This window comes from Carcharhinus amblyrhynchos, chromosome 2 (genome assembly GCF_965287045.1).
Source record: "Carcharhinus amblyrhynchos chromosome 2, sCarAmb.v2.hapA, whole genome shotgun sequence".
NCBI classification, from domain to species: Eukaryota; Metazoa; Chordata; class Chondrichthyes; order Carcharhiniformes; family Carcharhinidae; genus Carcharhinus; species Carcharhinus amblyrhynchos.
The window spans coordinates 107,851,762-107,865,601 of NC_137325.1; the positions used below are offsets into that span (position 1 = coordinate 107,851,762).

General features: G+C 44.1%; 2 protein-coding genes across 4 annotated transcripts in view; one reads left to right on the plus strand and one right to left on the minus strand.

Moving 5' to 3' along the window:
- Window positions 1–9,708, plus strand: part of pter (phosphotriesterase related) — a 33,034-nt gene extending 23,326 nt beyond the window's left edge. For all 3 annotated transcript variants that reach the window (XM_080210763.1, XM_080210772.1, XM_080210755.1), the window contains exons 4-5: window positions 6,516–6,656; window positions 8,863–9,708. In XM_080210763.1, the coding sequence (XP_080066889.1) occupies window positions 6,516–6,656; window positions 8,863–9,073 (352 nt within the window). In that variant the 3' untranslated portion in view covers window positions 9,074–9,708. The remainder of the gene's footprint in view (window positions 1–6,515; window positions 6,657–8,862) is intronic.
- A 127-nt stretch (window positions 9,709–9,835) lies between these two features.
- On the minus strand, window positions 9,836–13,244 carry LOC145357441 (complement C1q-like protein 3). Its single transcript, XM_080210788.1, has 2 exons — window positions 12,417–13,244; window positions 9,836–11,441 (listed from the first exon to the last, which is right to left on the minus strand). The coding sequence occupies exons 1-2, from the start codon at window positions 12,999–13,001 to the stop codon at window positions 11,262–11,264; spliced, it is 765 nt and encodes a 254-aa protein (XP_080066914.1). The 5' UTR covers window positions 13,002–13,244; the 3' UTR covers window positions 9,836–11,261.
- Window positions 13,245–13,840: the final 596 nt, after the last annotated feature.

The following is a 13,840-nucleotide window of genomic DNA, read 5'->3' on the forward strand; positions in this document are numbered from 1 at the left end:
TGTCTTTGAACTGCCTAACTGAAATCTTCATCGATCATCCATCATCTTTTACTTCTTTTCAGCTTCCTAAAGTAATTATTCATTATAAATAAATACTGTGGCTACGATAGTTGTTCAGAGGCTGTGAATTCTGCAGTAAGTAACTCATCTCCTGATTCCTCAAAGCTTGTCCACCATCTATAGGACAGGAGTGTGATGGAATATTCTTTACTTATCTGCATGTGTGCAGCTCCAACAACGAGGTCAACAACCCTCAGGACAAAGCAGCCTCCTTGATTGGCAAGCCATCCAGTACAATAAACATTCACTTCCTCCACCATTGGCACACAGTGCCACCTACAATGCACCACAGCACTGAAGTTCCTTTGACAGCACCTTCCAAATCCACAACCTCTACTATTTAGAAGGACAAGGGCATCAGGCACACGGGAACATCATCATCAGTAAGTTCCTTCCAATTCACACACCTTTAACTGAAACATGGGAATCAATGTTCAAGCAATGGTTAGGTTCTGTAAGACTTTCCTGATCAAAGAACAAAAATTAAAATATTATACCCCTCTCTAAGTTGAAATATTTTACATTGCTAAATTCTTGATCGTTAAATGAAATAACTTTTGAAATGAGTTTAAAAGTAGAGAAGAAAGATGTAACTTTTAATGAGGAATAACTCCTGATTTCTGAACCTACTGGTCGGTGCAGATCCTCATCCTTTCCAAAGTCAGATTTATGGCCTCTTCCCTCCCTACTTCCTCAGTTGCGGCCTCTCCCCCTTTCCCCTCTGCATGCCTATGATTGCAGCCTCTCCCCATCTTCCCTCCCTGACCTCAATATTGTGGCCTTCCTGCTTGCCACACATTCACCCCCACCACGAGCCTACCCTCCAGCCCAGCCTCTCACTCTCCCTCTCACTGTTTCCATCTTCTGGACCTGCATTTCCCATTCAAAATCCAGATCTGATCCGAAGTTGGAGTTCCGAAATTGTGGGTGTGTGAATCCCAGTGGTACAAGTGTGCCAAGCTGGGACTGCTACAATTCATATTTGTTTTGTAAATGCTCCTACCAACAAGGGCTTGGGAGAAGAACATCCAAGCAGAAGCATTCAAAAACAGCCATGGACTGTAGCAGTCCCAGCTTGGCACTTCTGTGCTATTGGGACTCACACACTGACAATATCGAAGCTCCTATTTCGGATCAGATCTGATTCTTCAACCAGAACAGTTGGTCCAGGAGAAGGAAATGCTGAGAGTGTGAGTCAGGGAGTTGCAAGTTCAGCCAGAGGGTGGGTGGGAGAGTGGGAAGAGGCCACAAATCAGACGATGGAGAGGGGAGAGGCCACAACTCATGGAGTGTGGGAGGCTGCTCCAAAATGGTGCTAATCATGTCCTGCAGGAAATGATGTTGAAATGGATCTTGTGATGCTCAATAAGATTACAAGCCCCATTTGCTGACTGACATTAAAGCGAAACAACAGTAAATAGGACAGCATTAAATAAGGACTTACTGTATATCAGCGTTCCACCATTGTCACTGGGTCAAAATTCTGGAGCTCCCTTCCTAACAGCATTGTAGGTTGCCTACACCAAATAGATTGCAGTGGTTCACGTACACCACTGCTCCTTCACTGTGGCTGAAGCACCTTTCCTAGTGGCACTGTGGATGTACCTACACCACAAAGACTGCTGTGTGCCATCACCTTCTCAAGGGCAATTAGAACTGAGCAATAAATACTGATTTTTCCAGGGATCCCCACATTCTAACAACAATGATAGAAAGCTCAACTCTGCTTTTACCTCTTTTTCAGCACTCCTGTTACTGTTATTCCATTGCTTAAAGGGATTTATCAATGTTCCAGTTTTGCAAAATCATCTAAATCATAGAATTCCTACTGTGTAGAAGGAGACCATTCGGCCCATCGAGCCTACACTGACAACAATCCCACCTAGGCCCTACCCCTTTAACCCCACCTATTTACCCTGCTAATCCCCCTGATACCAAGGGGCAATTTAGCATGGCGAATCAATCTAACCTGCACATCTTTGGATTGCAGGAGGAAACTGGTGCACTTGGAGAAAACCCATGTAGACACGAGGAGAACATGCAAACTCCACACAATCACCAAGACTGGAATCGAACCTGGGTTCCTGGTGCTGTGAGGCAGTCGTGCTAACAGCTGTGCCATCTTGCTTCCCTATCTAAAATATTAACCCATCAATTCCCTTTCTGATGCTACAGGACCTGTTGTGCATTTCCAGAATGTTCCATTTTATTTCAGCTTTTCAGTGGATGCTGTTGCCTTTATAGCTCTGCGTTTCACCTAATTTTCTTTAAAAGGAGTCTATGTGCTGATGTAGGGTGACTTAGTTTTTTTTACATCCCTGTTAAGTCCTATCTTTCCCTGAACTACAGACAATTGCAGAATGAGGTGCAAAAAGGTAGGACTCAAAAGATCTCTGGACATTTTCCTATGTTAATGTTTCTGCCCTCTGCCTCTTCCAATCACATCCACCCCCACCCCAAAGTAAAGGACCTCATGTAATGAAACCCGCAGTATGTCACCTTGCTCATCTGTGACGCACAGCCAGACTATTGTATTATTATAAGGACCATATCAATTTCTAACCTGTTCAAAAGAAAGCATTAATTTAATTTAAATTATTAATTGAATTAGTAAATTGTAAATTTAATATTGAGTAATGGATGGCCTCACTCCTATTGAGGAAAAAGTGAGTGAATGCACTATTTTAAAATGTTGTTCTGCAGTGGGGACTTCGATTTTCCACTTGCTATTGGTATTAACATTAAATAAATGTACTACAACAATTTAGCCTTGAGAGTCAGGGATAATGGGACAGTTTGCTCTTTGACTTAGTTTATTAATTTGATGCCAAAGAGGGTGAAAATGTCTCGCAATAATTAACCTCAGTTTCTGGGCATGGAAAGACCATAAAAATGTATTTATTCTAGGCTGCTAACTAGTAAGCTAAATATCTCCCTGCTGCCACTCTTCTAATCTCAACAACTATGGTGTACCAAGCATTGGTTGATGACTACCTGCACTTGAACCTTTCAGGGAATGAGGCATGGGAGACACCACTAATATCTGGTGTTGTGTGTGAGGTGGGGGGGGGGGCAGGGGAGAGAATGGATGAATAAGTTACTATTGTCCTGTTTTTCCAGTTATCATTTTGTACAAGATTGATAGCCCTGTCAGTATTGTAATGCAGTAGGTCTTCTGCATTGATTTTTAGCTTCTCTGCAGCACAGCAAAGGCTGTTTCATCTGTATGTGGAGAGCTATTTTGTCCTGTAGTTCAGCAGCACTGGGGTGTGCAATGCGAAAATTCTGCATGGATGTTCTAACCTGCTCATGCTTCACACTCAATTGATCAGAACATTTGCCATTTGGAGTTATATTCTTTAAAATGAACACTCTATAGCACAAAGTAATTTAGCTTTATTTCAGGGAATAAATGGTTTAAAATAGTTTAAGTTAGCATGCAAATGGGAGGGGTGAAGCTGAGAAGTGTTTACATTTTTATTTAATGTTGTATTTTCAGTCTTGAATTAAGATGAGTAATAATAGTACTCCTGATGCCTGAGTATATTTAGTCTAGGAAACATTAGTTTAGGAAAATGTATTATCAACACTAGGGGACATAGATTTAAGGTGAGGGGCAGGAGGTTTAGAGGGGATGTGAGGAAAATCTTTTTTTACCCAGAGGGTGGTGATGGTCTGGGATGCGCTACCTGGGATGGTGCTGGAGGTGAGTTGCCTTACAACCTTTAAAAAGTCCCTGGATGAGCACTTAGCTTTGAATGTTATGATGTGCCATGGGCCAATTACTGGTGACTGGGATTAGATGGGGGGGGGGGTGTCAGGTGTTTCTCGTCAGTCAGTGCAGATTTGATGGCCCAAAGGGTCTCTTGTGCACTGTAGGATTCAATGATTCTAACTTATACGTCCTTTCGTAAAGGACTTTGGCAATGCATTTTTGTAATACATGAAATGCTTCATGTGATTCCTCTGATCCACCCAGTTTTATATCATCCGTAAATTTGATCACTTTGTATTATGTTTCTGATCCCTCAGGTTATTTATTTAAATGGGAAACCAGAGCAGTCTCGCACCGAACTCTGGGACTCCATCTCCACCCTCCTACTTCCGTCCCCCCAAATCAAGTAACTCCTCTAACCAGTAGCTTTTATTTTAGCCCTCAGTCAGTTCCTTATCTATTCACAGGGTTTGCCCTGAATTCAGACTGAGCTGGGCACAGTGAGCATTTTAATGTTTATTTATTAGTGTCACAAATAGGCTGACATTAATACTGCAGTGAAGTTACTGTGAAAATTCCCTAGTCGCCACTCTCTGACACCTGTTCAGGTATACTGAGGGAGAATTTAGCATGGCCAATGCACCTAACCAGCACGTCTGTTAGACTGTGGGAGGAAACTGGTAAGCCCAGAGGAAACCCACGCAGACACAGGGAGAACGTGCAGACTCCGCACGGTGGTCCAAGCCGGGAATTGAACCCACGTCACGGGTGCTGTGAGGCAATAATGCTAACCACTGTGCCATCGTGCAACCCCCTTCTGGGCATAAGGATTGCAGCTGGAATATAATGCAGACAAAGGACGTCACAACAAACGGAGAAACGAGGATCACGCATAATGCGTGAATGGTGTTGAAAGTGCGAAAGACGAAGTGAACAGGGACCTGCAGGTCATAATTGTCTCGCCGTCCATACCTTAACTGTACACATCTGCAATCAGTAAAACAACTGGAGCATTCACTACACAGCCTAAAGAGTAAAAAAAAGTCAGAAGAAGTAACGATCAAAGCGTTTTTTGTTCAGAGTGCATCTTCCATTGTGTTGAGACACAAATACTGAAGCAATGAGGTAGTGCACAGATGAGCCATGAGATAGATTCCTGGCGTTAATGTTGTTCGGTGGGGGGAAACTTTGATGTTCTAGTTTATTAATGGTCATTGACATTAAATAAATATACTATGATATTTCACCCTGGGCGATAGTCCAGGATAATGGGATAGTTTGCTCGAGGGTTCAGCTGTTTTAAAACTTTTAGAAGAAGGCATCTATGGTGATTAAAAGAAGGTTTGCAAAATGGTAAATGGCATGGTAAAATGTTAATCTGAAATGTCACTTTAAACTAAAGTGCGGTGGTGGTGGAGCAAGGGCTCTACACGAGTAAACGGCAACTTTAAGACGGAGTAATCAAACTGCCCAGGAGGGCGGCGAAGACAAAAATCCTAGATGCATTCCGAGGCATTTGGAAATGTTTCAAAAAAGGCGGACAAGTTGCTTCTGGGTGGATGACGATCCATCATTGTTTCCTCATCCCTAATTTTGTCATGTCATCTGCACAATCATTTTCCCATGTTTAAGGTTGATAGGGTTTTGGACCAGTGAGTCTAGAAGCAAGAGACCTTTTTTTGAACATGGCAAAAAGCCGGTGATTTCACACAGTGGCCAAATACAGACTCTGATGGCTGGGAACCACTGGCTGTGATAAATTACATTGTTGTAATGGACCAAATTATAGGGCACTGACAGTTCGGCTGTTATTTTGGTTATTATTCACGCCAAATTTAGACCTGGTTTTGTGTGGGTCGCTATTCCATTTGGCGGGTCCCAGCCACTTTATTTCAATTTGTTTAGGTCTATTAATCGTAAAAAAAAATGCAGGCGCGTTAAATTGGGTCTTACTAAAACCCATCCGCCCTAGCTGGGATAGTAAGAAAAGGCTGGTAGTTCGATTTATCTTTTGTAACAAATTATTTGAAGTACAAAGGTGCTTCTTGATGACTGACAGAGGGTCAAGGGGATCGAACCATTGCTGGGGAACCGGTTCTTGAAGTCGGTCATCACCGTGTCACATTCCAGTCCTTACTAAGAAGCTGTGCAGATCTGTCTCCTCTAACCTACCATGTCCATTAGATCCACTTCTTCATCATCGTACCATGAAAATTCTGATCAAATAGGCTTCCGGTCAACGCCAGTGTAAAACCTGCCCGCTGTGTTGTAAGAAAGCAAACTGTGCGTCCATGGAAGTTTAAATGGAAGGCAGAGGTGCAGATTTAGAAATAAAACCTATTATAACAACACTGCACGGGTGTGTGCGTGTTGCTACCGGGAACCGTTTTCAACTCTGTTTAGCCTAAAGATAGAGGGAAATCGTTTCGATTCCCTGTGGTGGACTCCATCCGGACAACCTCCGCTGAGAGCAACTCCATCCGTTGTTAGGAAAGACGGGCAGATTGCAGTGTTCAGGGGGATGATGGTGGCGCTGGAATTATACAGTTCAACCTTCCTAATACGGGTTGATACGGTGTTAAATTAGAGCCCCCGTTCCTTTTTGAAACACGCTGTTCAGCAAGTGGCAGAGTGTGTACAAACGAATATTAGACTTTTATGACCATTGCATTTCACTGTCGAATCGCTGGTTTGGACCTGATTTTTTTTTCACATGTAACTCGTGTTTTTATTAAATCAGGACTATACTTGAGCAGGAAAAGCTGCTGGAATTTGCCAAACTGGGAAGTTATCTGGAGTATGATTTGTTCGGCACTGAAATGCTGAGTTATACATTTTGCCCCAGCGTGGACGTGCCCTGTGACGTTGAACGGATCCGTCGGTAGGTAAATATTCAGAACACATTAAAGAAATAAACTTTAGTGAGTTAAATATATAACGATATAAAATTCTAAAGGTTTATTTGATTTTTTTCAAAACTTTTTCCTAACTCGAAAGCGGGAGCTTAATAAGTTCTTGAATCTTTTAAAGAAGGTCGATGTTTTTATACATGCAGGTAAGTTTTTTAACTGCCTGTCAATTCAATTCTGTTGCTGAGTCTTCTCCACGAAGTAAAATGCCATTCCTTATTTTGTGTTCTGACACTTAAATAATGGAATATAACGGCACCAATTCCAAACTGTGGCTGACGCGACATTGGAGCAAGTTCCTGCTGCGAAATACTGACATGTAGAAAACATTGAATAACACACTGACTATTTGTTGCAAAACAAACTCGGAATCTCCAGCACAGGCAGGGTGTTTCGGTAAATCAGCTGCATTTTGATATAGGGAACAAAGGTTCAATTCAACACTCGCCACATGCCAGCGTGTGGAATGGAGGAAGGTGTCACGTTTAAAATAAATGCATTCACTTTTCCTTTATTATGAAGCCATCACTGAGAGAACACCCACACTATAAGCAAAAGTTGTAATGAGTAAACTCGCATGGAAAGGTAACTCCTACGTCAAACAATACCTGTGAAACTGATCTACATTACGGTGGATGACATTTCGCATTCATTCCATCATTGCTAATTGTCTTTACTGCAACATGATACCATTGAAAGGAAAATTTATCTGAATATGTTAAACAGACTTCTGCGATATTTCATATTGCACTATCTCCAAAATAAGTCTCTTTTTACCAAAAACGGTGCACTAAAATGTTATTATTTTAGAAGAATTTAGAAGAATGAGGGGAGATCTCATTGAGACGTATAAGATGATGAATGGGATGGATAGGATAGAGGTGGAGAGACTCTTCCCACTCAAAAAAGACAGTAGGACTAGGGGGCACAGCCTCAAGATAAAGGGGAGGCGGTTTAGAACGGAGTTGAGGAGGAACTTCTTCACTCAAAGGGTGGTGAATCTCTGGAATTCTCTGCCCGTTGAAGTGGTGGAGGCTGCCTCGCTAAATATTTTTAAGAAGCGGGTTGATGGGTTCTTGATAAGAGAGGGGATTAAGGGTTATGGGGAGAGGGCGGGAAAGTGGAACTGAGCCACGACAGATCAGCCATGATCTTATTGAATGGCGGGGCAGGCTCGAGGGGCTAGATGGCCTACTCCTGCTCCTATTTCTTATGTTCTTATTTTAATAATACCCGATTAATTTAGCACCACCGCGCAAATCTCCTAATCCAGCAAGAGATAAATCGTTCGGATGTTTCTTGTTTTGCTACAAGAGACTAGAGAACGAAGTAAAGCAACTTTAGAAGTCTAGGCAATGGAGCTAATTGGAAGAGTCCGCCAACCTCACTTTATCCGTTGCTGAAACCCTGATTCCGCTCTCACTGTCAGTGCTAGACTTACGCTCCAGACTGACCACCTGCAATCGATTTAATCGCATCCAAAACTCTGGCAGCAACCTATCCTAATTGACAACCAGTCTCATTCGCCCAATATTGACTCCAGGCTCCAGCCATGTTTTAATTTAAATTCCCACCCTTATTTTCTATACTTCGCCCTAAGTTGATCTTTCACCACACCCTAGCTATGACTGTAACGCTACATTCTGCACTCTCCTTTCTTTCTCTATGCCTGTATAGCGCGCAAGAAACAATACTTTTCAGTGTAAACCAATACATGTCACAATAATACATCAAATCAAAATAATCTCAAACCGTTCAAGATTATCCGCCCAATGTAATTCCGCATCCTCGATTTTAACCGGTGGTGGTGATACCTCCAACTGCCCAGGCCCTAAACTGTAGAATTTCTTCTCTAGACCTTTGTCTCTCTATTTCCTTTTGGGATACTTATTCAATCCTGTTTGTTTGACCAACTTTTTAAATGCCTGCTCTCATTTAGCCCTACGTGGCCAAATGTTGTTTAATAATGTTCATGTGAAGTGCTTTAGGACGCTGTATATGTTAAAGGCAATACATCTGAAACATGCAAGTGTTTCGGAGTTCTTGCGCGGTGTAAGTTTTGTTTGGGAGTGACTGTGCCTGACCAGTTCCAGAAAGAAATGTGTCAAGTGGACTGCAGTTTGAATACTGACAAATGTTGTGGCTTGCATTGACCACGGATGGATTTGTATTTTTCAGTATCCGTTTGCTGGTTGAAGAGGGCTATGGAGACAATGTGCTGATGGCCCAGGACATTCACACGAAGAACAGGTTAACCAAGTACGGAGGGCACGGTTATTCCCACATTCTCACCAACATCGTCCCGCAGATGGAGCAGCGAGGCATCTCGAAGTCTGCTATCGACAAGATTTTAGTGGAAAATCCGAAGCGCTGGTTAACGTTCAAATAATTAAGTGACCACTAATCCGATTCTTTGAAAGTACGTTGCAGTTGATTTGAAACATTATGATTAGAGTTGATTCCCTACAAAAGTTGTGATTCATAATGCACAAAGAAGATGAATCTTAACCTGTATTAGATCGGGGTGGGGGGAGCGATTAACTTGTAACATCCATGTGATGAGTGCTTGTTTGGCCATGTCTCTTTATTGTTGAGTTGCAGATAAGGAAACGCCGAGCAAAGTTAACGAGACGGATCATACGATCTGTTGTGGCATTTACTGCGATAGGAAGGAACTTAAAGCAATTAAGCAACCCACTTGGGGCTAATTTAACCCGGGCGATAATTTCGCGATTTGTTGCCCAGTCTTAAGATTGCTGCTGTGGATCAGGCAGGCGTCAACCATGTGTGAAGGATGTGAGTGTGTGTCAGATTTCTGTCTACATAACATTAAGAGCAGTCCTCCAACGTTATTGGTTGGCTGCAAAGGGTCGGCCCGAGAACCTGACTGGTGTTTAATAATGTATGTCCATTGTGTGATGGAGTCTTTTGTTTCCAATCGATAACTTTCATATTTAAATATTAACACCATGCGAACGGCGCGAAGAGCACCCGAATCCTAATAAACAATGCATTTGTACTGAAGATCCGCCTGGTTGTATCAATGCCTTCACTGGAAAAGAGGCGAGGACACGGAAGTGTTGTTTAAGATTATTTTACCTACTTTGAAAATTGTGAGATTTTTCTGCCCTTAACGTACGCCCCCCCCCCCCCACCCCAGTATAAGATGCTATTTCCCTCTCCCATCTGGAGTTTACATATTACAGCAAAGCCACTTTCCCGTCAAATTAAAGATAACGCGCGAATTTTAAAATAAATCAGACCAGACATTCGATGGTGTTTTATTTCTGCTTTTTAATGAACAGCAACATTGTATTACAGTAATCTGGGCCCCAAAACAGTAACTTAAGTGATTGTAATAAGTCGCGAAAAATTAAAATCTAAATTGGGGAGAAAGCAAATGCCCGCTTTTGGACCAAACTCGAGTCTATTCCCAAGCTAAGTTTGGGTGGGGAGGGAGGGGTGGGGTGGTGGGGTTCAGTTAGTTAGTTGTCGAGGTAATTAAGTGCAAAATATTTTTTTTACTGAATTTAATATTGAGACCTAAAGTTGGAAGCACTTTTTAACTGTCCTGACATCACATGGACACTAGATCATCAGTTGCTGTGAAGAAATTACTCAGCAGACAGTTAGAATATATTTTCTTAAATCATGGGATCCAGCAAGATTGAATGGTTTGAACCATAACATCATAATAGGACCTTTTATAGTTAAGTTGCAAGTCAAAATCTGAGCAACTGAATCAATTGTAAATAAGCTAATGCTATTGTGATTCATAGGTATTGCACAAAAATATTGAATACTTTAACACTTATATGATCAAAAGATTTATTTTAAAAATCTATGGCATCTTATTGCATATACATAGATATATCGAACTTGAAATTCATGCCACAGCGATTAGAAAGCTGCACAGTATCTATATTGCACGCACGTTATTTCTTTATATTAATTTGTGATTGTTAAATGAATGACTCTAACAGAAGGCAAACACTGACCTTATTTAAAAAACAGCAGCATACTCATTTAACAATGCAACTAGGATAGTTGTTAGAAAATCGTCGCTCACCATAGCGGGGCAATGTGGAATTCCAAGCAGAGGAAGGGCTAGTCACGACAACCGAATGGGTGCTGCATGGAAAAAGCGGTGAGTTCAACATGTCAAAGCATCAGAGAATGAGGAACAGTCGGGAGTCTTTGTTTTTTTTTAATTCCCCCCGACGCACGATCTTGAGGTTTTATAAACTGACCACTGGGCTCAGTACTGGACAGAATTCCTCTCACAAACACAATGCTAACACTGAGAAATTGCTTTGGATGGACTAACCCAAACTGAGCCAATTTACATGGACATGGTCTTTTCGAAGTGTATGCGGACATGTTTCAAATAGCATTTTTTTTAAGAAGAAAGGGGGAAAAAACAACGGCTGGTTGTATCCAGAAGTACGGAGCACATCTGGCGACCGTCCATTTGGTTTCTGCAGTGATCTTGTTGTCAGGCCACGGGAATCACACTCTCAGTCCTTCACACAGGAGGTGATTTGATTTGGTTGTTTCTTTATTTGTTCACTCTTCCCTCAGTCGGCGTAGACTATAAATCCAGAGAAGGTGCTGTACTTGTTGTTGTTGCCGCCGTGAGCCTTTCCACCATCCAGTTTAATATAGACTTCATCCCCAGCATCCAAGTGCAGCACCACGCTGTTACTGGCATAGTCGTAGTTCTGGTCGGCGTCCTGGGCGATTGCACTGGCTCGAACCTGCAAAAAAAGTATAACATTAACAGTTATAATCAAACGGAGCCCTTTCCCTCTTTCGCATCCTTTAATCTGAGCCATTTGTATCGAGATCTGCTTTGTTTAGCCTTTCCTAGTTGGATATCTTTATTTATGCCTACCTGCACGCTCTGTGTCACTTGGTTAGAGGGATTAATAAGATTCACCCATATATAGGAACATAGGAATTAGGAGCAGAAGTAGGCAAATTCAGCCCTTCAAGCCTCAATCAGATCATAGCTGAACTCTCCTTGCCCTCAATCCCATCTCCCCACTTGTTCCCCGTATCCCTTTAACTCTTTTTTTTCAATCAGAAATACATGTATCTCCTTCTTGAAACCATTTGATGATTCAGATTCCAGCGCGCATTGGGGCAGCAAGTTCCACAAATTCACCATCCTCTGCCAGAAGTAGTTCCTCCTCAACTTCCCCCTTCTCCCACTTTAATCTCAAAACAACCGTTTTTACGTGCCCATTCTCACAAAGTTGACTTGCATTCCTCTCTGACTAACGACAGTGATAGATTTCACCATCCTGGCAATCGCTTGGTTCTGAAAAAATAGTGTTACTTATAGACACAGCCGAACACATCTTGTAGGCTAAACCTTTCCTGGGAGTCCTGATCCAACGGGGAAATCAAGGCGGGAATCATCAGCTTCATTCATTGGGAAGTGCGGCAAATTCATCAACAAATTAGGAATTCTCTGGCCCTGGCTTATCTGCACACACCTACCTTGCCATGATGTGGAGATGCCGGTGTTGGGCTGGAGTGGGCACAGTAAGAAGTCTCAGGCTAAGGTCCTGTTAGACTTTAACCTGGTGTTGTGAGACTTCTTACTGTCCCATTGGGTTGTGTAAGAGCAAACGGGAATAGACAGTGATGGTGCGAGGGACCCTTTCAGGAATAGGCAACGATGGGGAGTTTGGCCGCACTTTGGGGAACTTTATGGAGTGGCTTACCTGGCCGTTCTTACACAGGTCTGCCCACATACTGGTACCGTCCCCTCCTCTCATCAGCACATGGTAGGTGAAGAAGTAGATGCCGGGGATGGAGCAGGTGAACTTGCCGGTGGTGGGGTCGTAGTGGTTGCCTAAGTTGGTGACCACGTCGTCGAACTTGAGCATCTCGTAGCCTTCGTGCGGCCGCTTGAGGCCGGCGTAGAAAGCGATCTTGGGCACCGTGCTGTAGGTGGCGGCGCTGATGGCTCCGGCGTTCGGCCCGGGAGGTCCCGGTAAGCCGGGTAACCCCGGTCTCCCCGGCTCCCCCTTGCTACCCGGAGGTCCGATGGAGCCGGGGGGTCCCGGTTCGCCGGGCGGGCCCCGGGGGCCGGCTTTGCCCGACCTGCCGGGCTCCCCTTTGGGTCCTTGGATGAAGGTGGGCAAGGGCATGACGCTGTGATCCCGCACCGTCTCGGCCGCCGCCGTGGTGGCTTTGGTGCCGTACGGGTCGCACACCATCCGGCAGGTGCCCAGCATCTCGTAGTGAGCCGAAGTGCCGGCCGAGTTGACCAGCACCGGGATCAGGATGACCAGAAGCAGCACCATGAGGACTCCCACCGCCGCGGCGATCAGTCGCTTCTTGCGGACCACCCGGGTGAGAGGGGGGCGATCGTCCTGTCTGCTTTTGGAAGAAATGGTGGTGGCTGTGTGCGAACCGGGACCAGAGAGAAAAAAGGAGGGAGACTTTGGCAGTGTAGCCCCGGCCTCTTGAGCTTGACTTGTCTCCCAGTGCAGAGAGAGCGGCTCGGATGCTGCCCAAGGCTGGAGCTGGTGAGTGAGGGCACTGGCTCACACCGCCTGCAATTTAAGAGAGAGGGCACGGTCTTGCAAGAAGCTTCTTCTCACGCCTCCAGCCACTTTCCACCTGTCCCGATCCTATATTCACGTGTGAGCAGAAGAACAAATCATCTCAGAGCACACAAGCCAAAAAAAAAACCGGGTTTCCCTCTGTCCTTATCGAGTTAGTGGCGATCGACTCCCTCTCTCACACAACAACAAAAAAATGTGACTTGTCCGGCTCGCCACTCGATCACAGGGAGCCGCCGAGGATCACAGAAAGTGGCACACGTTAAGGCAACCTGTTACGCCCACCCCCTGCCACAGACTGATCAGAAACAGTCACTGAAACTTCCTTCTCTCGCTGCACCCCCTCCCAAAATCACAGTGATGGGAACAGCTCCGAATCAGCTCCACAACACACGTAAACACACACAGTCCGAAAGAGAGCGAGACTGAAAGCACTGCCTGTCGACTCACTCTCCAAGCCGCGAACTGAATAGAAGGTAAACTGCAGCCTCCCAACGGGGGGGAAAGCTCATTTGAAAGTCTAATTGGCAACAGACAGAAGCAGCACCCCTGCCAGTGGCAGTGTCTATGTGTATATA